We start from the raw sequence: 26,916 nt of genomic DNA on the forward strand, positions 1-26,916 counted from the left end.
TAATGTAATTATTAAATGAGAAATAATATTTATATACCAAATGATCAATTCGCAATAAATTGAACCTTCCCTTTAAGATATTTTTTAAAAATATGCTTAATTACGTAAAATAATATCCTGTATCGAATCAAAATTTCGAAAATTTCAAATTTTAACAACAAAGACTCGGATTCTTTTGACACAATTGTTCCTCTATTATTTTTTTCAGGAACGGGCACATGCTAACGCATCGGAACAAGAAGCCGTACGAGTGCAAAGCGGAGGGATGTGGCAAATCGTATTGCGACGCGAGGAGTCTGAGGAGGCACACGGAGAATCATCATGCCGGTAGCAAGGTGAACGAAAGCGTTAGTCCTAGCAGTCCAACCACCGGTCCTCACACACCAAATACACCGGGAAGTAATCCCAGCACGCCAAGCACACCAGGAGCGACGTCGACGCCCAACGGCCATGGACACCCGGCCTTAAAACAATTGCTCGCCACGGAACCGTCACAGGCGCAGCAGCAAAAGGTGAGTGGCGATGTATTTTATTTTCTGTGATACTGGCACAGATAGAACGCATGTCAGGCTTAATCTTATTCAACGATTAAACTTCTCTGGTTTTTTTTTATTGGTTTGGTACATGTGGGAAGGTTGTAGATAAAACTACAAAAGAGAATTCTACTGTTATATTTGTTCATGTTTATCATTATTCATTGATTAATCATTGCCAAGTACATTGTATTTTATATTATTTAGTAACATTTTAAAAACTTGATAATTAAATGCAGTAATGTAAGTGAGTGAGAATTCGTAGAAAAGTAATTTTTAAATATTTAATTTTATCTTTTTTATATGATACATTATCAATATCGAGAAATTTCTTTACAAAATCGATTGCTTTGCTAATTTTTTTTAATTTTCAACATATTACTAGTAATATTCGCTATATTACTTAAAATAGATTTTACGATATTCTTAATCTTGATTTTTAATTTGACTTCAAAGAAAGATGTATCGAAGAAATAGGAAAAATTATAGCTTAAATCTTTAAAAAGCGGATCATATAATTATATTTATACCAATTTATCATATTATATATATAAGAAAACAATCTATCTATCAATAATTTAATCCAAAAGTTTGATGCCCGTCAATACATAATATGTACATATGTACGTACATGTAAGTATATAGTGACACTGTTTCTTCGAAATTGGCCCGATATTGGTTCGTCTGAGATAGGTTTAAAGGCTTAGAGAAGTAGCGTTTCTCTTGGATGAGCCTGGTCAACGTGGATCTGAGGATCCACCGACGTAAGAGGATTACATTGATCTAGCTGATCGTCGAGCATGTTAGGCGACCTCTAACTGCCCCTTCATTAATTTTTATACGTCATTCACGATCTTCAATTTGTCCAGATCGGTAGGATCGTTCGATAAATGGGAATTATATAGCTGTTCAAAGACAGATTAGGGATTACAATTGTTGCGAAAAATTCTTTAATAAAATCGTCCGAGAGACGTTCCTTCGTTGATCCATTGGTGGATTGGATCAATTGGTAATTATTGGAAAGCTACGAAGTTAAAGGAGGCTCGTATAAAATTATTTCTGTTAATCCTATTGTTTGTTATTGAAACATTTAATTAATGGTACAATATCGCGAAACATGTTTGGGATTATTATTTATTATATTATTTCGTATTTTTAAATGTTATTTAACAAAGGGAAATTTATAATAAATCTTAATTTACGAATATTCGAATATTAAAAAGTTGAGATTATTTTGTTGTTCTCGAACAATTTTAATTCTTAAAATAATCCATAGATTTTCCAATAATCTATAATTTTGCTATCAATTTCTTCATTAGAGAATGTATCACGTTGAATCGATGATTATCATAATGATTATCCTAGGCAAATATTTTAAGCCGAGTGTAAAACATTTTCGTTTGAAGAAAAGATTAAAAGGCTTGAAACTTTAAAAAGAGTAATCTTCTGTGCTGTGTTATTGTAATGACAATGCAATACAAACGATTAGAATGTATAATTACTAAAGATATAGTAATAAGACGCCTTGCGTAAACAGAGTACTAATATTGGAGGCCATTACCAACGCAGTAGAAACTGGTCGTATCAGTCAGCCATCGTTTACACTGGCGCACAGCGACGGGCACTACTAACAGTGGAGTTGGTTAGCATATAATCAGCCAGCCGTGACAGTAGCAGGAGTTTGTAGAAACTCCAGTAGCGGTAGTTGATCACACAATGAGGACAGTGGCAAATATCAGATACTAAACACAAGCATATATGTATGAATATTATCATTGATAATTTATTTACTCATTTGATTTTCTATTCTAAGACTTAGTAATGTAAGATTTAACATATTACTACTATAATTAAATCAATATTATAATATTAATAATATTATTAATAATATAATATATATAATAATATTAAAATTATTATAAAATAAAATAATATTAAATATATAAAATAATATTAAAATTATTATAAATATTAAAATTAAATAATATAATAATATTAATAATAATATTATAATAAGAAAAATAAACTTTTATAAAACTTATTTTAAAGTTAACACTTCTAATTTCAAAAATTCTAATATTACTCGCGATTTGCAAAAAAAAAAAAAAACGTTTAATAAACGTTTCACCATTGCATTACATAAAAGTTCCATTTATCGAAATCAGATTAAATCGAGTTCGAGAGAATTCCAATTCGTACAAATACTATTAAATTTTCCACATCGTGCGCCGATATTTCCACAAAAATTCCGTGTAATCATTACAGATCCCTCAATTTTTAATCTCTTCATCGCGTTCGAACCGACGATTATCAATTTTCATAAAAAAAAAATTCTCGAATACGAATTGAAAAACTCTCCATCCTCTTTGGTTAATCCAACGACCGGAAATACCATCACTCTCCTCCTCTTTCGAGCGCCTTTCCGCGAAATCAAGCATCTCCTTCGTATCCTCCTTCGTATCTTTATTGGCTGCGACGGTCGGCAGTCGACCGGTGCAGCTGGGTAGGCCATTGTCGGCCGATAAAAGGGCGCGAGAGAAAACGTACTGCTTGCAAGAGGCTCAAAGAAAGAGAGAAGAAGCAAAGAGAGGAAACAAGGAAGGAGGAGGACGAAAGGAGGCGTCGTCCACCCTTGTTCATCTGGCTCGATCCCCTCCCCCCGTCCACCGTCTTCAGAGCTCGGTGGAAATTAGTTCTCGGCCGTGGAGCACGAAATTATTGCTGCTTTCAAAGTCGCTCGAGCTCGCCCCGCTTACATCTTCAGGCCTTCTCGCTCGCTCGCGGGATCCTGTTACAGAGCGTGAACGTGTGCACGCGTGCGAGCGCAAGGAAGAGGGAAGAAGAGCGTAGTTAAACCGAGACTACAAATCTACGATATTGAGTTAGAAGCAGAGGGCGAGCCCCCTTGAAGCGGGGGCTAATAAAATTTGATGACCGGGAGGAACTTCGTAACGAGAATGAGACGTGGAATCAGGAGAGGGTGGGAGGGGGTGACTCGAGAGAGGGAGAGGAAAAAAAGGAGAGGTTTGGTCGAATCGGCCGCCTATGAAAACTTCTCAGACACGGAGCAACGAGCCACGTGATTTACGATATTTCATCGGAACGCCACTCTTATCCGAGTGGTTATTGTCGAGTTCCTAGTGAGTCAGGTGCGGTATTTTCATCTTTTGATTTCTCTTCTTTCTCCTCTTTCATTTTTCTTGCCTCTTTTTTTGCTTCTTTTTTCTGATTGTCACACAGGATATAGGGGATGTGTATTTATCTTGGCGGATTTTATCTTTATTTGAAGCGGAAAATGATTGTGGTTTGGGGAATTTTATTGAAAAATTTTCTATTGTTGAGGAATTTTTGAACGAAAGTGATGATGATTCAAACAATGTTGTCTTATGTTCTTGATATAAAATTTAATATTGAATTTTATGTAAAGAACTATTAAATATAAAAAAATTTCAGATGACGTTTTACTTGATGTAATCAAGAATTCTCTGTCTTTAATATTTATTCATAATTTCATAGTAAAATATACAAATAACAAATTTTCATACGCGTATAACATTTTCACTTGTAAATGATCTTGCAATTAATAGAGAAAAATAAGAAAAATATCCTACATATCTATATAAATAAATAAAATTTACTTTCTGTACATTTCTATTTGTTTATATTTTTTTTTCCTTCTATTGAATAGAAGATCTAGAAGATAATATTTATTCCGCCACGAAATTGATTTAGCACATTAGCCTTGTTTTCTTATTTGATTTCCATTTCTTATTCACCGGAAGCTAAGATTTTCTGAATATTCGTTTGAAAAGCACGTTTCTCGTTTCGTTTGCTCAGGTACAATGGCTGATGCAAGAAATGCAAAGTAGAAAAATATCATCAGAAGCGAAAAATCATTTTAAACATCAGGCACGAATGCGACGAAGAAGTTTATGCGCTGTGAATATGTACTAAAAATGTTGAAATACCTTTATTAAGACTTTCCTATGATAATATTGAGCGAATACAAATTAAGCAATTGTTATTATATTATTATTAAAATAGATAAGAGAAACAAAGATTTTTGATCAACAATCTTGAAGATTTCACGGACAAAAGATTTAATTACAATAATCTTATTAAAATTTATGTATCCATTTATTAAGTGATCTTTTCCTCGGGTAAAATAATAATACATAAAAATTAATTTATATATGGAAAATTAATCGAAATTAATTCACATTTTTCATCGAGTTTTAAAAGAATTTCGAAATTCTTTCCATTTCCATAAACTTTTATTAAAATTTTTTCTCTAGAACTCTATTTCCCCGAGCCATTGTAGTTATAACGAGAGATAATTTCATTTATCAAGGAATCAAAGATCTCGGGAAATCTCGAGGGTGGCGCGTGAATCCAGGTGAAAGAGGAGCGGTTCGTCGCGTGAAATCCATTCAAGGGGAGATGAGCGAGTGGAAAGGACGTTGTCGGTGATTCGACATCAAAAGGCGTCTGTCGGTCATTCAACCGGCTCCCTGATTGCACGGTAAAGGCAGGGTGTCTTAGAAATCACGGTTATCGCGGTAGAAAATCACTTTCTTGCTCGCGGAAGCGTGCACGGCCGACAAAAGCGGCAAAGGGCAAGGGTTCAGAGTCGGTGCACCCTCAGAACGTGACATCGAATTAGATATTGTCTTTCGTGTGACCACCTCTGCGCGTTAGTCAACCGCTACTAATTCGCTAATTTTCGATATCGATGAGAAATCCCTTTTCTTTAACTTGAGTGATTAATATCGTTCAGAATAATAATGATTTATTATTTAGGCTATTAGTGAAATTTATTAATGAGATTAATAATCAATTTTGTAAGGATAATTGTATTCTTTATATAAAATAAATATTAATGACATTAAATTACTTCTAGTTAATTGAGAAAAATCAATAATGAGAGTTACATACAGTATTATTTTGAATTGTTTTTATAACATGGTATAATGGAATTTAGAAATTGATAATTGAAAAAATTTATGACATAGGGTATTATTATATTATTGGATAATATTGTGGTTTTGTGAAAATATTAGTAGCAATATTGTATGTTAATTTTAGTATAATTTAACAAAAGAAAGGAAAACAAAAAAAGATAGGAAGATTCAAAAATTAATAAAAATTTTTTAAACGATCAACTTATAAATTCTATTAATTGGTTACGATATAATAGTAGGTATTTTATTTTCTGACTAAATAATGAATTAGAAATCATTAAAGAAATTCTGCAAATATTTTGTATATAATGGTCAAGATATTTTTTCAAAATACTTGAAATAAAATGATTATTGTTATTATCTCTGGTACAGAGTTTTCAATTAAACTTAATATAATAAACATAATATAAAATTCTTTCTTCTAACATAATATAAAACATTTTTAAAATAAAAATACTATAGTATAAAACGCATGAAAATGTGAAGTGTGAGAAAAAGTAAATACAAAAATAAAAATAATTTAAACGGTAAATATCCTATTATTAAATTATATCGTAAAAGGCATCCATTAATTTTTTAAATTTTTATAATATTTCTTTCGTTACATTTTCAGCTATAAATTCGATATTTTTATCTATGCGTTATATTTTATTTTTATAGCGTCTCAAAAACTACAATACTTTTAAAGAATCTTGTATTCTTGTTTAACCGAAAATTTTTTACCAAAAGTAACACAAAAGTGTTCATATACAGGATATTAAAATATTCGTGGGACATCTTTGGATTCTCAAAAATTCTCAAAAGAAATACAAAAATATAGATTGAGATTTATTCATTAAAAAATAAACAATTTGAGTTTGCGTTCGTGCACTATCCCTGATCTTTCATCTAACGCAAACTTGAGTTATTTATTTTTTAAACAAATTATAAAAATCTTACGAATATATTAATACAGAAAAAATGAAATAACCACTAGATATTTTGTGACAAATAAAAAAAAATTCCAATCAACTTATAAAACCTAACCTAACATATAAAAAATCGATTTCTTTTTACAAAAATTCTCAAACCAGAAGAAAAGCAATCGAAACCGAGATGACAGCACACTCTTACCAAAGTGCTCTTCTAACGCACTTAATTAATGACTATTAAGCAACACAATAGGCGTATATGACACGGGGTAAACTCGATTTTATAGCGCGACAGCAATGTTCGCGAAGTATGAATACATAGCCATGAAAACAGGGCCAGTGTAATATGAAATTCCACGACTCTTTGTCAATATTACCGGGTTGAAAGACCTCCCGGTAGCTTCGAGTTTAATATGATTAAAATTGGACTGAAAGTACCGCGTGGTTCGCGATAAAACGCATCGAAATCCATGAAAAACATTTTCACGGCACAGAGGATACGTGGCCGATGGAATTTCACCCGGCAATTAGTTGGAATCAAGCGAATCGCCCGAATTCCATGAATTGCCTTTAATCATGGACGACGAGGAACGCGTGCATGCACTTTATAGTATTGAAAGTCGATGGCATTCTTAATTTGCAGATGAATTCTCTGAATCGAAATAACAGTGCGAGCGTTCGTTGTTTCCCAATTTTTCATATTATTTTATGAATACTACTGGCGTTCCGATTATTGAATTATATAAGAATCATTTTGAGCGTGAAATTATTTAAATGGGAATTAAAATGGCGCCCCATTCCATCATTTCTTTTTATAAAATGATATAAATTTGAGCTTGCTGATGCGCGTACTTCACTGTATTGTAATTTTATACGTTGATATTTCGTATTGTATCTGAACAGGAGAATAGGGAAAAGTTTTACAATTTTTATTTTTATCTCCTACGAATATATCTCTGTACGATATATTCTCTTCGTTTCTCGTTTTTTAAATTTTCCTTAATATAATATTTTACAATTAACGATACAAATAATCTGTAACTTGGAAATTAATAATTTAGAGTCACATTTATTAACGAAACTTTTTTGTTTCGATGAAGATTTTAAATTTTTCATTCTCTTTAATAATCATTCTCTTTAATAATCATATAATTCAAAGCATGACATTTTGCATACTTCAAAAAACTTATTCATCTCTATATCATCACGTTTCGTACTATAAAATAAAATTCATCTTCGAATATCTGTATAAATCGACAACAAAAATGTCTTCCTTGCGCCCAAAATTTCCAACCGAAAAGTTTCCTTCGTGATTACGATAAACGCGTGTGTGTTGTCCCACTGATTCGCCACGGTCGTGATTACCGTTTCAGACGTGCACCCCCCTCTGGAATTATCTTCTTAACGTGGAGACATCGTAAACTGGGTCGAACAAGAGTCGTAGACACGGTACACAGCGAGCTCCCCCCTCTTTCTCGTCTCTGTGTGTGCCCGCCGGCTTTGGAATCTCGAATCGAAATCGGAATCGGAGTGTCTCGAAGTTTGCAAATTACGTTCGACCGCCCTTCACACACGCGCAGCCCTTTCACAAAACTCGTGCAGACATATCACGAGCCCCGCCGAGTCAATCGTGGATTCCACAATTCCTCGAAGTTAACGCTCGATCGTGCTTGTATTTTGTATTGGGAAGCGAAGCAATTAGGGGATAGAGTTGGATTTGCGCGCGAGAGACGAAATTCGAAGGAGTTCGCCGAGTTTGAGTGGTAAATAAAGATACGAGACGTATCTTTTTATTTTATTTCATATTATTTTATGATTTTTATTTTATTTTAGTTTCAATATTTTGATTAGGATGACGTGATGACGGAATGGACGCGTGGAAGATTTTTCACTAAGGTGTAAGGTTATAGATGATGGATCGAACGATTTCGTTTATTTTTCTTTTTTTTTTTTTTTTAGAACGAATGATCGATAAACGGTTCAATAGGTTTTAAAGGTGATTGTGGATAATAAATGAGAATAGTACACGGTGCTCGAAGGGTTTGAATTATAGTTTGAATTATAGTTGATTGATGAAATGGTGGAAGATTTAACGAAATAGATATAAGAAATAAGACATTGAAGATAATATATGTGTAAATATAATGTAGTGTGGAAATTATAATAGTGGAAGTAGATTATTTTCATTCTTTTCATTTATTTGATTGATGAATGTTTGAAGAATATATGTATACTGTAACGAGTTAAGAATGACGAAGAGGAACGAGTTTCTTCGTGTGATTCGTCATGGAATAGAGATGAGTTTTATTTTTAAATTTAAATTACTAAATAAGAAGAATATACGGTAATTCGAAATGAATATGTAATATGCTTTATAGAAAAAAATATATATATATTTTGAGATACCAAATATCTGATTTAGTATTATTAAAAATTGATTATTTCGAATTGGTAGACAATTGATATTTCAAAAAAAAGAGAAACCATGTAAAAATAGTAACAGATATGATGATAGTATTAAAATAAAACTCATTGTAGCTAATATAAAGATCTTTTTGTAAAACTTTTACAATACAGATTCTTATCTAATGTATTTAAAAAGATAAATTTGTGAAGGCATAAAATGATATTTTTCATTACACGATTTTTAACGAAACTGATACTCGATCTCATAAATTAATGGAAGCAGAATTATGTAGAATTAATGTGAAAATCGTATCAGAAATGCACTCTTGGAAACGTATCTTTGCTTAATTAATTTCTTGTTTCATTCAGAATATAATCTGAAAATATAACGATAATTATATTAATTAATAAACATTTATTTTCAAATAAACTTAACAAAGCAAAACAAGGATTAATATTGATTCAAATCTATTTTAAATAAAAGATAATTTCTATGAATCGTTTCAACTTTTATACTTTTTCTATCAAATTTGATATACAAAGGAAATCTACATAACAAAGAAACCAGAAATCTATTTAGCATTCTTTCATATTTAGCATAAACTTTACCTTGACACGAAGAGACATTTCTACGACAGTTGAATGTTGACGACCAAACAATTTCAGAAATAATAAGTTTGTCAGGAGACTACTTCAATTCGATGAAATGAATTAAAATTTATTCCAATTTATCTTCAGAATCTCAATGAGAATTGAAGAAAATCTATTAATAGTTCCATTTTTCTTTTAATCGAACAAATTTGTTAAAATTTAAAGATTAAAATGTAAAATTCATTGATCATTTCAAAATCATGGAATAAACACTGTGAAAGAGTGTAAAATAAAAAAAATAAAATCAAAAATCATGGATAAATCAAATACGTAGAAACGTAACCAAAATATAAACTTTTCCGAATAATAGAACAAAAAGTTTTCGCAATTTTCACGTGTAAAAACATATATCGAATATAAAACTCTAAATTTATAAATAAAACGCCGTAAAAAACTTTATTGATAAAAAGGATCTTTTCAAAATAATAAATCTGCAAAATTGCGATGCAAACGCACAAAAATTTAGCATACGAAAGGATTAATCTTAAAAATTGTGAAACTATTATGCAATAATAATATAAAAAAACATTTATAAAGTATTAAATCTTAAATATCATAAAATATATAAGTTATAAAAGTTCAAAATATAAAAACGATTAAAATTCATAATTATTAACAAAAAAAGAAAAACATACATTCAATTTCAAAAATTTTAAATGAACGAATTATCATTCAATAACATTCATTTATAAAATTCTGAATAATTTTACACTTGTTAAGCAAAGTAACCCGATATAATAAAACGAAAATTACGATATCTAAATCGACATCTAAAAAAATAAATAAAAAATCCACAATTCTTCATCCAAAGAAAATCAGACAAACCTATCAACGAATCCTCAACAACACGACGAGAAAAGAGGAAGAGTAGGGGGGTAATGGGGTAGGGGTGTCCGCCACGGAATTCACTTTGCTCGCACAAAGGGCCGAAATGAGTTCTTCGCGTGGACGTCGAGACGAGGAGAACTTCTTTGAGCCGCATAATCGCGTCGAGGCGTCACGACGCCGTCGTCGATTAATCCCTCCCTCCCTAATTCCGTGCGAGCTGCTCGTCATCGAATTTCCTTCGATTTCGATCCGGCAAAAGTGTCGCGCTTTCGTTACGCCATCCTGGATATATCGTATCTCAGTGGCGCCATCTTAAACGGAATTACGCCGTAATGGCCTCCAGCTCGCGAATCCCTGATCGCTATCTCCTTCGGCAATCGGAGCGAGCCATCGCAATTATCGTCTACGAAACGAACTTTTAAGCGGCGAGAACCGTGCTCGTCGATTTTAATGAAACCTCCAGACACGACGAACACGAAGATATCCTTCCTACTTGTTAATTTATCGGGTTGAAATATCTTTTAACCCTTTGAGCATTACGATTCGTCAATGTATCTGAAAATGTATCGCATAGTTTGTTATATTATTAAATTGCTGACGTTTTGTATAAATATATACATAAAGGATAAAGAAATAGGGATAGAAATTTGCTTTATGCTTCGATTATTATAATATGTGCTATCGAATATTTCTTATATACTTTGCTTTCTTATATACTCATTTTATATATATATATATATATACATTTATCTTTTCAATTTGACTTTTATTTTTATTCTTTTAGAAATAAATTGGAGATGCATAGAAATTAAATTCAATGGCAATAAGTATACAGTGAAACAAATTATAATATATATGGTATATATTTGTCTTAGGAATCGAAAAGATTAAGTTATAATCTCAATTATATAATTGAAGTTAGATGAAACGAAATTGAGATAAAGTGACATGGTTTCGTGATATGCTTGTATACTTAAAACTGAGAGTTGACTGATTCTTTAAAAAGTAAAAAAATAAAACAATTGAAGAATATATTGAGATTGACACAAGAAAAACAATTTAAAAAAGATAAATAAACGACCAATCCATATCGTTGTAATATTATTATGAAAAGAGATGATATACATATGTTCTGTATGTTACATATCTACCATAATTAAATGAATAATTCACAATATATATATATAATTCAAATATCGAAAATATATACACATCTCTTACAATATTCATAGTATAATAACAATACTCGTAATTTCAATTTCAATATCCGTCATAATACAACATCCCAAGAATAATTCAAAGTATATAATAATCTCAATATCGGAAAACACATTCCAATTTCAACAATCGTAAGCCTCTCTCTTCCTCCATCATCCTTCTCGTATCTCGGGGCATCGTCTCATCCATTGCAGAAGCTGGCTGTTCGTGTTGTGTTTGAAAATATCTACAATATCTCGCGAACGATACACGGAATGGGGGGGGAGGAGGGGGAGGAGGATAAACGAAGAAAAGGAAGAAGAAGAAAACTGGAGGTGGATGATAAATTTCCGGGCATCGAACGGAGCGCAGGATTTTCTAAGCATCGCCGTGTGGGATTTGGACGAATCGCCATCGCGAGCGGAAATTGACGTACTTTCCCGCGGGAGTTTGGAGGGATAGGGGGTGGAGGATATCGGTCGAGCTCTGCTTCTGAAAGTGTATCCGATTAGCGACAATTCGAACGGCTCGCTAGGGAGAATCTCTTTGCTTCCTTCGTTGCGCTAACAACGTTATCTCGTGGTCGCTTTGCTCTCGACATGTTACACACGTGTGTGCGCGCGTGTGTGTGTGCAGCGGATGAAATTTCTTGCCGAGCTTTGTTAAGAGGAATTAAAATTTATTCGTTTTTCGAATTAGAAAATTATTGGATTGTTGTGTAGACGAAATGAATAAATCTTTAGTGCGATATTTTGACGATTCTTTATTAGAAGATAGATATTGATCGAAGTTTGACCATTGATAAATTCAATATAGTAGAATGTATGATATATTAATGCGTAAGCTGATTATCCTATTTTAAAGGTTTACATCTAAATCGCAAAAATGAAGAGATGTTGAGCGTATTATCTAAAAAATTATCATATACTGATAGGTTAATCGAGGAACAGAAATGTTTATATGAATTGATTTTTATACAGATAATAGAATAATTTTTTTTTCTTTTTAATACAATTAAAAAAATTGAATCCATAGATAGCATATTTTTTTTGAAAGATAAATTACTTAATTTCAATAATATTATTTCTATGATATTATATTGTTTTTCAAATTTCAAATTAATCTTGTAAAGCTGGAAATTCGTCTATTTTTATAGAATAGTGTCTTATTGATTATTTATTCACATCCAGTTGAGAAATTAATTCAGTCTTCTTTATTTTTTATCATTATTTCACTTGATTTTCAAATGCATTTTTTATTCCATTCATTATTTTTGACTTTCCTTTTATTTGAAACTTAGAATAGATTCTGCTTGATTTGTATATTTAAACATAATGCTAATGATTAGATAATATAAAACACTTTAACATCTTATAATTCTTGTTGTCAATAGTAAACAGATTGCAATATATCTTAACATTTTCATATTATTTTTTATTAAGAGATCCTCTATATTTTAATCTATCACAATATTTTAATAATACATAGAAAAAAATCATCATCTAATCAATGCTAGTTTTGTCAATCAGATCAATCAGATAATATATAATATTATAAATTTGTTGCTTAAAACTAATGTTGATCGATATTCTTCTTTATAAGATGATTTTCTTCTTTATAAAAAATATCTCTTCTTACTCGTATCTCATTTTTTCATCCATATTTACAAATATATAATAACAAAATCAGATCAATTTATATTCCCACGATTATATTCGTCAATTTGCACAATACATATTTTTTGAACCCATTTAATTTGACACGACTACAATAATTCTCTAGAAAGAATATAAGGAAACAAAAGATAAGAAAATATAGTAAAAAAGTTATTAAAATACCCTTTGAAAAATAGCAGAAAACGTATCCAATCCTCTCTTGTATTACCACTTCACCCTCCCGAAAATTCGCGGTGTTGGCGCGGTAAAAATCAAAACGCGGAATAAACTGGAAACGCATGACGCGTGCAAAACTCCGTGAATAATTACGTTTCCAAACCAAGTGAGGTTTTCACCGTTGAAAACTCGCGACGCGATTTTCACGAAGCTTCTACTTCGCTGGTCCGTGGTAGGAAACGAGGAGCGGAAACGCGGCCGATTTTCCTCCCCTTTCTCTCCCCCCTCCCTCGGTTGGAAAATAAACGACACGCTGCAACCGTGTCCAACGTTGTTCCGGGTCATTAAACGGTGTTGGCTCGCAAGTTTTATTACGGGTTGCGTGTATCCTCGTGTGTATCGGTGTTCGATACTTCACGTCCAACTTCACGTTATAGCAACGTTCGAAAAATGGGGAAAGGGGGGAAGTAAGGAGAAATATAAGTAAGGGGAAACGAAAAGATTTTGCTCGTCGAAGGAAACGAAAAGCGAGGAGGGAGGATAAGGAAAAAAGACATGGAGGATAGAAGTTTTTATTATTTCTTTTTTTTATTTACGACGTTTTTGCTAGATAAATATTAAATTTGATTCTAAATTCTTACAAATAGGATTTTTTAATTTTATTTAAAGATTAAATATTTCGTTAATTTTAGAAATTATTAATTTTTAAGAATTTTCAAGATTCATATGGTTTATTATGATTATTTATATATTAATAATAAAATAAAGGTGTAAGAAATAGGAAACTATTCACTACATTGAAAGAGAAACATTTTTTGATCATATTACTTTTACACAATATAAAAAAAAAAGTAAAGAGTGTAAGAATTTAATAAGTCAATGTAATTAATCACTCTTTTTAAGATTGCATAATCATCACGAATTAATTATGTATGAAGCACGTGTAATATCGCGTATACATTGTGACGAATTTTATTGTAAGAATTAATATTAATACAATAATTCGTATTATCTTTCTTCTCACCTTTATAACACAATGTAAAACGTACAATTCTCAATTAAAAATGACGAATATTCGAAGAACAATTTACGTAACATAATTTTTATTTCATCACCATCGTCAACATGATTCTTCAAATGGAATAAATTCTTTCTTTCAAAAAAAACTAATTAAAGAAAATCTCTTTCGAGTACAATTCTCTTCCCTGCGCAACGTCTTCTTCTGATGGCGTAAAAAAAAAGAAGAAAAAAAAAAAATAAACGCAACATAAAAGGAAACGAAAAGGGAAAGATAAAAGAGGGGAGGACATATATAGTAGACTGTAAAAAGCGTAGTGTCCTCTTGCAAAGTGTCTTTTCGATATTCCAGTCGTCGAAGCCCTGAAGAAAAAAGCTAAGCACCTTGGTTATTGACGACCGAGGTGTCGGATGGACTAGCTTGATTTATCGATTCGAAGAGGAGAGAGAGATATATATTCTCGAGGACCGCGGATGGAGGACGAGAAGATGAGAAGAAGGCGATGGAGGATCGCAGGTGATATGTATGGAAGTCGGCTAGGGGGTTGGGAATTTACGATAATATTTGCCAGAGTACGGACGACGGACTGTGAAATGAAATTTTGTTCGAGGAACTTTCACGGGGAACTTTATTCTCGTTCTATTAGCTCCCGGGACAAAAATAATCGGGAGGATCCTGGCGCGGCCCGGAATTTATGCAGAGCACGTGGCTCGCTCTTTTTTTCTTTTTTTTTCTTTTTTTTTACGCGACCGAAAAGCACGCGAATCATATTTTCGGAGGGGAAATTTCTGTCACGGGTAACGGAGTTATTGAATATTGGAAACGATCGTGATGTTGGCAAGCCGATTCTTCGAAACCGGTTGCCCAAAATTGGCAAAGGTAACTTTTTGATGGTTCTAATTTGGTTTAACCCTTTGAACCCTGGATAATCGTTTATCGTTTCCTTTCAGTGGCAGTTTTCGTTTCAAATATTTGGAACAAAATTATTCAGATAAATGATACGTGCTCTAAATATTTTACAATATATTTTTTTTACGATTATTAAACATTTATTACTTTTTAAGTAATTTTATAGTATCAGCCTGTCGGAAATTTCTAAAAAATATTGTTACAATGCAAAAATTACAATAAATATCTTTAAAACGTAATAATATATGTAAACCTAATTAAATAATAAAAGAAAAAGAAATTATAAATATTAATATAGTATTTTTAATATTATTCTTAAATTTTTCATTTCTTCTATAAAGAAACAAAACTAATTGAATATAACAAATATAACAAGTATAAAATTTATAAAAATAAAATTAATAATAATTATAAGATTATTTTTTTAAAATGCAATACAATATGAATTACTTTCACGTGCATGTGACGAAACATCCTCTTCATACGATTTAACAATCCTGATCATCACTCTTTCTAAATTTCTCCATTCTCTTTTACAAAGTGTTATAAATACACTTAATTCCTAACGCTTTACGCATATCGATTATCACGCATATCCAAATATCGAATTACAATATCGCGGCAAAATTAAATTTCAATATTTCAAAATTAAATAAATGTTATTAAATGTGAATTAGTTAATCGTCATCGTCGTTCAAAATTTCATTTGGAAAGCAGGGAGGGGGGAGGGAGAACTATCTAGGAGGCGCATTTTCCTACCGAATCATGTCGCGAAAACGGCTCTTTTGTATTCGGCATCCGCCATAAATAGATGGTTCGTTATCAAAGAGAACAGTTTCGATTCTCTCTTTCCGTGGGTTATAGCGCTTTAGCGAACCGTTCGAAATTTATTAAACGGGGCTCGATACTCGGGAATAAATCGTGAACGCCAGAAGCGGCATCGAGTCGTAAATAACACGCGACAATGGAAATTTATGTTAATACCGGCCGGCCTAGTGCGAAAGGATAACCAAATGAAATTTCATCGATCGTGTATTTTCATAGGCAGATATTCGGTTTTCGATTTAGGGGCGAGAATTGTGAAGAGGTTTATTCTTTCCTCTTTTTTTCTTTTTTTTTTTTTTTTTTGGTGTCGTGGGTAGAACGGATAAATTGATAATTTATGTTGGAGAAGGGTAATGGAAGGGAATTTTGGTTAATGAGATTATTATTATCGCTGAATTTGTGTAATAGTAGTGTGGTAGTTTCCAGTCGATGTGTTATAACGTATTAATGTATCGCGATGGTATCTCAGAGATGGTATCTCTTTGCAAGGGTTTTATTAAAATTTTATATAAACATATTTTACACGTTGATCGAAAAAATCATTATTATCTTTTAAATATATAAATATAAATATATATATTATATAAATTTTATCCTTGTTCAATATATATTATCGTTTTAAATAAAAATTGTGACTTGCAGAAGCTCTAATTAATTCTAAAATATGTTAATGCAAGAAGATTGAAGAAAAACTTATATTAAAATAATGGAAATTTGAATAACAAGATTGCGATGATATAGATTCTATATAATGCTGTAAAATGGAACTGTGTTTCACTTAGAAATTTGAAAAAATATTAATATTATAAATAAATAAAATATTATTGTAAAATACGATATTATAATGATTCTTTGATTTAATTTCCATCAAAGAAACAGTTATATAAAATCTTTAACATATTTTATTATATTAAAATAATGACACAATTAAACTATTATATCAACATACTATACGACAAATTTTATTAAAAATTCTTGAAGATTCACTATGTAATAAAATACAATAACTCGTTTAAAAACTATATTATATTTCTTAAATGAAATAAAAAGAAAATGAATGAGTAAATAATTACAAATATAGTCATCTTCGATATCTATCGATGCAAATACTGAACCGTTTATCTGAATAAAATATCCATTTTCAATATCCAAATTGAACCAAATATCCACAAAGAAACGAATCCACCAATAACAACTCGATCATTCTTCGCTCCAATATTTCCAAATACCATTCAATTAGCCAAATTATCTCAAATGATCGCACGCGTCAGGTGTAAATTGCATCGATTTCCATCAGAGCTTCGATTGCGGAAAGAAGAAAGAGAGAGAAAGAGAGAGAAAAAAAGAAATCTGCTCGACTCGAGATTCGAATAAGCCACGATATCGAGGAGCAACGATGCAAATCCATAATAACCCTGCCGATTCGAATAGGAAACGAGCAACGAAATTCCTCCCCCTTTCTCTCTCTCTCTCTCTCTCTCCTCGACGTGTTCTAATTTCGCCCCACGGAGCTTTTAAAACGAAGTACCCACTCGAAACGAGGGGGAGTCCATCGATTCTATGGGAAGTTCACGTACGATTTTTATGGAACGTCCGTATTCTCTTATTCGCGTCGGATACGGTTGAAAGGGAGCCTTTTTGTTCGGGGGGGAAAGTAAATTCCCAGGCAAATTGGTATCGTCCGTTCGCCGTGGCTCTCGATGGAGAAGAATAATTCGACGTTGGAGAAATGGGGGAATGAAGGGGAAAAAAAAAAAAAATAGAAAGCGAAGAATATTATGCACGCCCTTTGACGAGACCAGGCGAATGAACCGTATTCCGCTTCTGGTCGAATTGGGCGACATTTCTCGATGAGAAGTTGGATTGGAACGGTGAATTGCCCGATTTTTATCTATTTGTTAGTCTTTTCTCGATTTTATTCTCTTCTCGCATTGAAAATTTCTGTCCAATCAACTGTTCAATATCGCGAAGATATGGAGAATGTCGTGTTATAAAGCAGCTGTATTATTATATTTTTCTTTTTTGTCTAAATATTTTGAATTATTAGATGTGATATATCAATGATAAGATTGGTCCTTCGATTACGTTAGGTATAATTGAGGAAGGGACGAATAAATTGCTATGGAAGAATAGTTTCTCTTGTGAAGAAGAATATGTATAACAATTTTAATATTGAATATTATAATAAGAGCAATTCAAAAAATAGTTAATTAATGAAATGAGTTCAATTTACTAATATTTTTTATAAAAATAGTTATTAATATTTAGAAATCAGGTAAAAATCTTATAATTGGATTAATTATGATTCTTAGGCTGTCGAATTTCTGATCTTTTTTCATGCAGATCTAAATTTTAAAGTTGATTGATATTTCTCAATTGTAATTTATAGCTCATCCGTTTTATATTATAATTCACTGAAATAATTTTGTTGAAAAATGTTGTTTGATTGATTTTTAATAGATATACGAATTTACTTCCTTTTTATTTTCGAATTGCATTTCAATTATTTTATTGTATGGCGAATGATACTTATCACGTATGCATTTTGAAATGCATGATTGTGTTTTTTGAACGATTTGTAATCGAGAAGATCGAGTACCTCGTTGTTGCATTCGATGAGTTTTGAAGGAATATATTCGTTACGACCATACCTGGAAATTTATTCATAAATTTTCGACGAGAATATAAAAATAGAAAAATTCAACTTCTAAAAATACGAAAAATAAATATTTTGTATCCTATTCTATTTTCTGTTTATCTGATTTTTACCTGAATCCTATCTTTTTAATCCTATCTTTTTAATTCCTCATCAATAAACAAAGAACACGAAACGAATAATACATAATAATTCATAAGACTATTTCGAAGGATCGATTCTGAGAGCCTCTGAGAAACTTGATATACAAAAATATGAAGTTGAAGTTTACTTAATCAAGTTATTTAATTTCGCATTAGACGAAGCAAAAACAAAGTATTGAACAACGATGTAACACCTTTAACGCAAACTTCAATTATTTCTAACTACTATTCCTTACTTTTGTATCTATTTCGACTTCCAAATATTTTACAAACGTGTTATCCTAGATTCCTAGATCTTGCAATATTTCTTAATAATAATCCAGAATAAACGCGGTTCTAATAGGAGCGACCGACACCAGCGATTACTCACCAGCCTGTCCAGAGATATAACAAAAAGCTAATCGGGTTCGTGCCAGGCTTTAATCAAACGGCCCAGGATGCTCCTGCACAGGCTTTATCTTTGGCTGAAGCACCGCAAAAGTCGTGTATCCCTTTCGAGCCGCGGAACTAATCGAGTTTCCTCGAGCATCCCAACGGACAAAGTGCCCGATGAGAGCTTTAATCTAAAGTGCTCGTACACGTGTGTGTACACGCGCCAGTTTCTCAGCGCGGATAAATACGGGGAGATGCTACACTATGTACTTCCGTTTGCAAACGATTCCGGTTGCCAGGTAAAGAAAACAATGGATTCGGGATTATTCCAGCTATTCGAAGATATGTAACGTCTGTGTATTTAGATTGGCTGGAATCGTGGAATTCGTCGGATACGGAGGAAATTTAGAACGGGGAGACGGGACATTTCGATGAGAAACAATTAATCAGCGAGTCAGATTTGTGTATGGCTGCCTGAAAATTTTAGGCAGATATCCCTTTTTAATAGTGTATATAAAGATGCATCACGGTATTTTATGGATAGGATAACATCATGACATGATTAAAATCAAGTTAAAATTTCATATTTTTCATTTATTTTATTATCTACTTATATCCACGATATCATTTAATTACGATCATTTTTTCATATTCAGATATTACATACCGATAGTTCTATCTAAAAAGTTAATAATCAATAATTTCTTATACACAGTTTCTTAATTTCTTATATATAATTATAACTATAATAATCCGCATCATTTATTTTATCGTCTACTTATATCCACGATATCATTACGATCATTTTTCATATTCAGATACTATATGCCGATATCTATTCTATTCTAAAAAATCAATAATCAATAATTTCTTAATACACAGTTTCTTAACATCTTATATATAATTATAACTATAATAATCCGCATCATTTATTTTATCGTCTATTTATATCCACGATATCATTTAATTACGATCATTTTTTCATATTCAGATACTACATGCCGATAGTTCTATCTAAAAAGTTAATAATCAATAATTTCTTAATACACAGTTTCTTAACATCTCATATATAATTATAACTATAATAATCCGCAACTATAAAATTTCATCAATTCCAAACCACCTCAACCGTTCGATTCTGATAGAAACTATCACATCGAAATTCTCCCTCAATCTTTATCCCGAGGATCCTTTCTCGAGCATCCCCCTCCCTTTTCCCCCCTCCCCATAGATATCTCCGATTCTCTTATCCGCCAATCGCACAGAGCCAATCTCGTCAGAAATATCAACCTAATCGTCTTCTCCCAGGCTTCCATTGAACGGGTTCGTCGAAACGCTGTATCAGAATCAGAGAGTCCGGGGGAAGTCCGGTTCGGTCGAAAACTGTTAATCATCCGCCGATCACGGGACGTTGATGTTTCATCCGTCCGTCCATCGGTCGATCCGCTGATTGCGAGGGAGGGAGAGGGAGGGGAGGACGAGGGCGAGAGTTACAAATCAAAGTCACCGTTCCGCGCGGATACTGACAGCGGTGGACCTATTGCATGAAGACGCAGAAACGCGAGGAGCGACGTCGTCGTCGTTGTTGAATGTTTGCATAGAGCACGTATATATACACGCGCCTCGTGTATATATATATATATATATATATGGAGGAGGATGGGGCTGGTAACGTCAAAACGCGTGCAAAGCGGTGAAGAGAGTCGCATCGATGGACAAACGGGGAGAACAGTGACGGAGGACGAGGAAAATGGGGATGAAAGAGGGCTGTGCACCCTCGCATAAATCCTACGCAACGTCGGTATATACATATTCATACGGTGGCGCAAAACCAACACACATTAATGCGCCGACGATATTAACGCAAACACACGCACACCGGGGGATGAAATGGCGGGAGAAGGGGTTGAGGAGGGAGGAAGGGGGCGAAGAGCGTGTACTTTGTAATCGGTCGCCTAGGGCTAAGAAAGTTGGTGGATGGTGGAAGTTTTTAAAATGGCGTTTTTAATGTTTTTTTTCCTAAAATTTTTTATTCAGCACATCGTCGATTTTCCAAACATCAGATTTCGTTTTGGATGGTGCTAGATCTGTGTTCAACATTTTCTAATCAAAGTATAGCGGGCAATAGATGATAAAAGAGTATTTGTTTGCATATACTTTTATTTTCCAATGAAGTGTGTTTTTATTAGATTTTTATTTCGTTCTTAGGATTAAAGTAAATTTCATTGTGTGATTTCTATCCCAAATGAAAGATATTATTTGTTGAAAAATGAATAGTATGAATGAAAAAAGTGTAGATCTTCAATCACTGGAGGAAATTATTTTTACGAATATTTGCATTTTAAATTTCTGTTTAACATCTTTTTTTTTTTAGCAGATATATATAGTCTCAATTGTCTATTGCATCAGTTTCATAATTAATCAGCTCTATTCATTCATCAATTAACACTTATTCACTTAATTCCAAGTTTTCATACAAAAACATATATCATTGGATTTTCCTTTTTATATCAATATATAAAAATATCTCATTATAAGATTTACCAATCATCTTATACAAAATGAAAACCTATTATTTTTATAGTATCTTTTATAATGTTATAAAAAATTTGCTAAATGATACAAAATTCAATATATAATAAATTAGAATTTGAATGTTAATGTCAATATATTATAATTATTTGCATTGTTTCATCAACTAGATTTTGATATATGTTTTTATATTTGTTAGCCAGAATAATAGGATGTAAATTTTCGAACACTATATCAATTATTATTATCATTCATATGAATAAACTTCTTGTAAACCATTCATAAATATAAAATATTTTACAATATTATATATACAGAGGTAAAACGTAGTAACAAAATCATTATTGTACAATTGTGATAAAAATTAATGATTTTTAATAACATATTGCTAAATAATTATTCATGAACCATAAATATGTGAAAAATATTATAATTATAATATAAAAATCATTATTGTACAATTGTTATTGATAAAAATTAATGATTTTTAATAACATGTTGCTAAATAATTATTCATAAACCATAAATATATGAAAAGTATTATAAATTATAATGATAAGAATTTATATATCACTTATTATTTTATGAAATCTTGATATAACCCATATAATATCTCGGCTACCTGAAAAGTAACACCAAAATTATATGATAAACTCGTATACATATTTCTCTTTTTGTCCCATGTAATAGACAAAGCAATTCCTCTTCAAAGCCTGAATTAATTACGAGCGTCCCAAAGGAAATTAATTTTGCATGGAACAAGAGATATAATTATTCTAACAATATTCGTTATCATGAACACGAGTTGAAATTTCTGAATCGATATTGCCAGAACAACGATGAAAGAGATAATTTTTTTTTTTTTAATCGCTTATTCATAAATATCTAATGATGAAAGAGATAACTATGAATGAATATACGCCTGATAAGTGACTAATTGAAAATTAGAATTTGAAAACGAACGATTCATTGAGATTTATGAAGATATTTTCAAATTTGTTGTTTCTTAATTGAGATTGAAGATATTTTAGGAATTTTATTTGTCAAAACCAAAGAGAAAATTCTATTATGGTGCTTGGTTTCAGAATTTTTGTATTTTTGCGCTTTTCTGATCTTTATACAATTTTAATGAAAAGAGAATCATTTGGGATTATGTTCTTTTTACATTTTAATTTTTTTTTAATAAAAGATCTTTGAAGAAGATTTTATGCTTCTGAAATCTCTTTTATCTTTTTTTAACTTTGATAGTATTTTTTATAAGTGTATTAAAACTTTTTTGCACTTTTAAGTATTTATTTTTATTATTATTTTTTTTTTTACTTTTTTTGCTTTAATTTTAAAGCCTTTATAAACTATTTTTTTATAATTTCTATAGTTTTTAAAGGATTTATTATTTCATAGTATTTGTTGTAATATTGAAAATAATTTTGAAAATATAAAAGTGAAAGAGAGCTTTTCAAACATATTATTTCAGAAGAATTAACAAACTTAGCTCTCTCAAAAAATTAAAATATTTATATTTATAACATTAGAAACAATCTTCTAAGGAAAAAAATTTCTTATGTTCAGAATGCAACGAAATTTTTTCTGAAAATTTATTAAAATTATAACTATAAAAATAAAAAGATGAATAATCCTTTCAAAAATTTAATTCTAAATTGAACTTAAATTGAATTTAATTCTGAATTGAAAGAATTATTTTATCTAAAAATTTATTTTTCCAACATATATATAGAGTTATCGAATATTTTAACATCAGTCATTTGTACTTTTATTATTATTCTTTTCTTTTTTTTCTTTTCTTTTTCGTTTTCTGTGCGATAAGAAACCAACCTCCGAGAAAATAAAATTCATTCGATTAAAATTCGTGGATAATAAAATTCCTGGGATAAAATTCAGTGAATAAAATTTAATTTCGTCATCGAACGTGATAATTCGAGTGTCGAGTTAAGTGGTGGCCGCCCCAGACGCATAGAGAAATAAATAATTTATTCGACGTCACGCGGCCCCCAGGATTTTTCATCCAGATTTCGATTAATCGTTTTCATAATTCCTTCCCATTTCGATATTTGTATATGATAATTCACGATCGGTTCTATTTCGTTCTCATTTGTATGATAATCGTAGCGCGCGTATGCGGCAAGTTTGCAAAATTATTCGAGCAAAGTAACTTTCGTAAAGTAATTTTATATTTTAAATTGATCCCTGTTCGAGGCAGTAAATATATCTGAGTTATCTATATCGGAAATAGAAAGATTCCCATTTATTTACATAATATTTACATATTTTTTATTATTCCGTTAAATTAATATTTCACGTGTGTACACGTATATGAATCGGCGTGGAATCGGTTCCGGAACCAATTTGCATGTTCATAATTCAAGTTCCAGAGAACGATATTAGATCGAAATTAAAATACTGTCTTTGAAACTATATTCAATTCTTCAATTTCATCCCCCTGTATGACATTCTTTACTTGTAATCATATTCGATAAATTAAAACATGCTATTTTTTACCAAAAGAATTTCCATAAGCTGTCGATTTAAAAGTATCATCATCAATATATGAAACTGTACCTTCATAATATTACATTGCACATTATTAGAAAATTATCTATCATAAATATTCACGAATAAACATGTATGAATTTTTTTTCTTCATAATGAACTGAAAATTCTTCAAAATTATCTCAATCTTAGATGAAATATTTTATACATCTCGTTTTTACAAAGCGAAATAAAGTGAATAGAACGCAATAATCTAAAGAATGAAGAGAGATTTTATATCATCGAATGTTAACACAACGCCAAGCGTTTTTTTGGTCTTCTGTTATATGAGACTACGGTCATTCGTCGATTCGTGAAGGTATAGGAAAACTCGAGCCCAAAAACTGATCGTAAATTTGACCCGTCGAATTCGCTATTGCTACGAGGGATCGTATTTATAAATCACGGATAGCCAGTCGGCTTGATATAGGGCTAATTGAAGATCGGAATCTCGACACGATTATAGTATGCTGAGCACGCGTGAGATCGGCATTGAAATCGATGCGGTGTCCTCGTTCATCGATAGAATTCGAAAGGAACATGTAAAATATGAAGATGAGGAATGATTAGGAAAATAGAAATGATTCGAATTATTTTTTTAATCGAAGAGGTATATATGTATTTTTTTATTTTTTTTTATTTTTATTCTTTTTTTTTTTTAGTATTTTTAGTATCATTATTAAAATGTTAAATTTTTAAATGTGTGATATATGATGTAATATAAATATATATATAGTGAAATACAATTTTAACAGAGAAATTTTTTTTGATTATTATTTTACTTGTTCATCATCATTATCAATTAATGTGTCAACAAAAGATGTAAAAATCGATTCTTTTAAAATATTTAATTTTTGTTTAAATTTAAATTTCCTTTAATAATCTATCCATTGTACATTATTACACAAATATTGTAATTGTAAATTTGTAATTATATTGCAAAGGAAATATATCTAATCAAATTATGAAATTTGGATTCTCGAATTCTGAAATTAAATAGAAGAATTTGATAATTATTTTTGATGATTAATTATATTAGTTTTTAATTTCTTATTAATTTTCTTTGATTTATCAGTAAAAATATTGAATAAATTAATTTAATTTTATTATAATAACGAAACGATCGTTAATAGTTTGATTATTATAAAATATCACAAGTTTGATTTCTGGAAACAAATTGATTCTAAAAATCTTTAGTATTATCGTTTTACAATATATAGTTAGAGTTCTTGATTATTAGTTTGCTTGAAGAAAACATTGAATATTCTGGCAAGATTTTATACTAGACCACAACGTGCCCCTATTCATCTCTGCTGCAGAAGATTGGCCATTAGGAAGTTTCGATCTTAATCCTTTCAATTATCGCCTGTGGAATACATTAGAAGGCAATTTTGAACAAAATTTCTATGTACATATATATAAATCCTACATGCATTAAACATGAGTGGTAAAGATTCGATTAATTTAAAATTTTACAATATTTTTATATTAGCAAATCCAGAAAAAAAATATTTAAATTTAAAATCTTTAATTTTCCTTCAATAAATTGTCACTTTCTTTTCGAAATATTCATTGTACATTATTACAAATGTAAATTATATTGCAAAAAAGTCACTATATAAAGTATAACCTTATGATTACAATTAGACAATTGAACTCTTCAATTAGAACGAAATAGGTGCAGTTTAATCTCGTTTCAACAATTGAAAATAAATCGAAGATACTCCATCATCCTTCCTATTCTGTTCATCGAGGATTATAACAACATTACACATCGCGATACACGGAAAATTATCGATATTCTGATTTCATTTGTTCCAACTTGCGGTTGAGCAACTATTTCGGCACACCTATCTGTAGCGGTTTAACTAGGTGCCTCATTTATCCAATTATGGTATTCTGTGATGAAATTCGCGAACTACCTAGGAATAGCGATTAGTGTAAATGCTTTCACGGAATAATCCGAGAAATGCATGCGCTGCTGCACATTCACCGACATAGAATAACGTGCACGTGCGTCATTCGGTATTGCCAAATTGCTCCAACTTTCGCTGAACTTCTGATAACGGTGCTTCCCACGTTCTTAGAAAAAATTTTAAGCATCATTGCGTGCGAAATTTTTTGATAAATATACGATTACCATACATATATAACGTTGTATCCTAACGAAAAGAAGAATTTTAATTTGAAGTGGAATCGGCTGGAATTTTTTCGCAGTTTTTACCAATTTATAATTTAAGATTAGACGTTGTGTCCGAAAAGTGTTTCTGTTTTTTTTCTTTTTAAATTTGTAATTTTGTAGATTATTTTCAATGATTGATTTAATCTAAATTATTTTCAATCAAGGATAATATTGGTTTTATATCATCATAATGATAATTTTATCATACATTCCACGAATCTTCTTCGATTTTCTCTCCTCTTTGCACTATAAAAATTTAAAAAAGTAATGAAAATATATCTTTATATTTTGTATATATAATAGATTTCGGATCTTTAATAACTCGAGAGAAATTTCATTAGTCATTTTTCATGTTGATCATGTTATAAATTCCAAAGTTACATTTATTGAAAGAAAGAAAATGAAATGTTCGC

The 26,916-nt window shown here is 31.0% G+C and overlaps 1 protein-coding gene across 4 annotated transcripts in view; it reads left to right on the top strand.

The window, feature by feature from the left end:
* The window catches only part of LOC122720277, a 513,017-nt gene that overhangs the window by 369,295 nt on the left and 116,806 nt on the right, over nucleotides 1-26,916 (top strand). For all 4 annotated transcript variants that reach the window (XM_043946864.1, XM_043946863.1, XM_043946865.1 and 1 more), the window contains exon 7: nucleotides 209-512. In XM_043946864.1, coding sequence (XP_043802799.1) covers nucleotides 209-512 — 304 coding nt within the window. The remainder of the gene's footprint in view (nucleotides 1-208; nucleotides 513-26,916) is intronic.

Source organism: Apis laboriosa, unplaced genomic scaffold (genome assembly GCF_014066325.1).
Source record: "Apis laboriosa isolate Shangri-la unplaced genomic scaffold, ASM1406632v1 scaffold122_cov146, whole genome shotgun sequence".
Lineage (NCBI taxonomy): Eukaryota > Metazoa > Arthropoda > Insecta > Hymenoptera > Apidae > Apis > Apis laboriosa.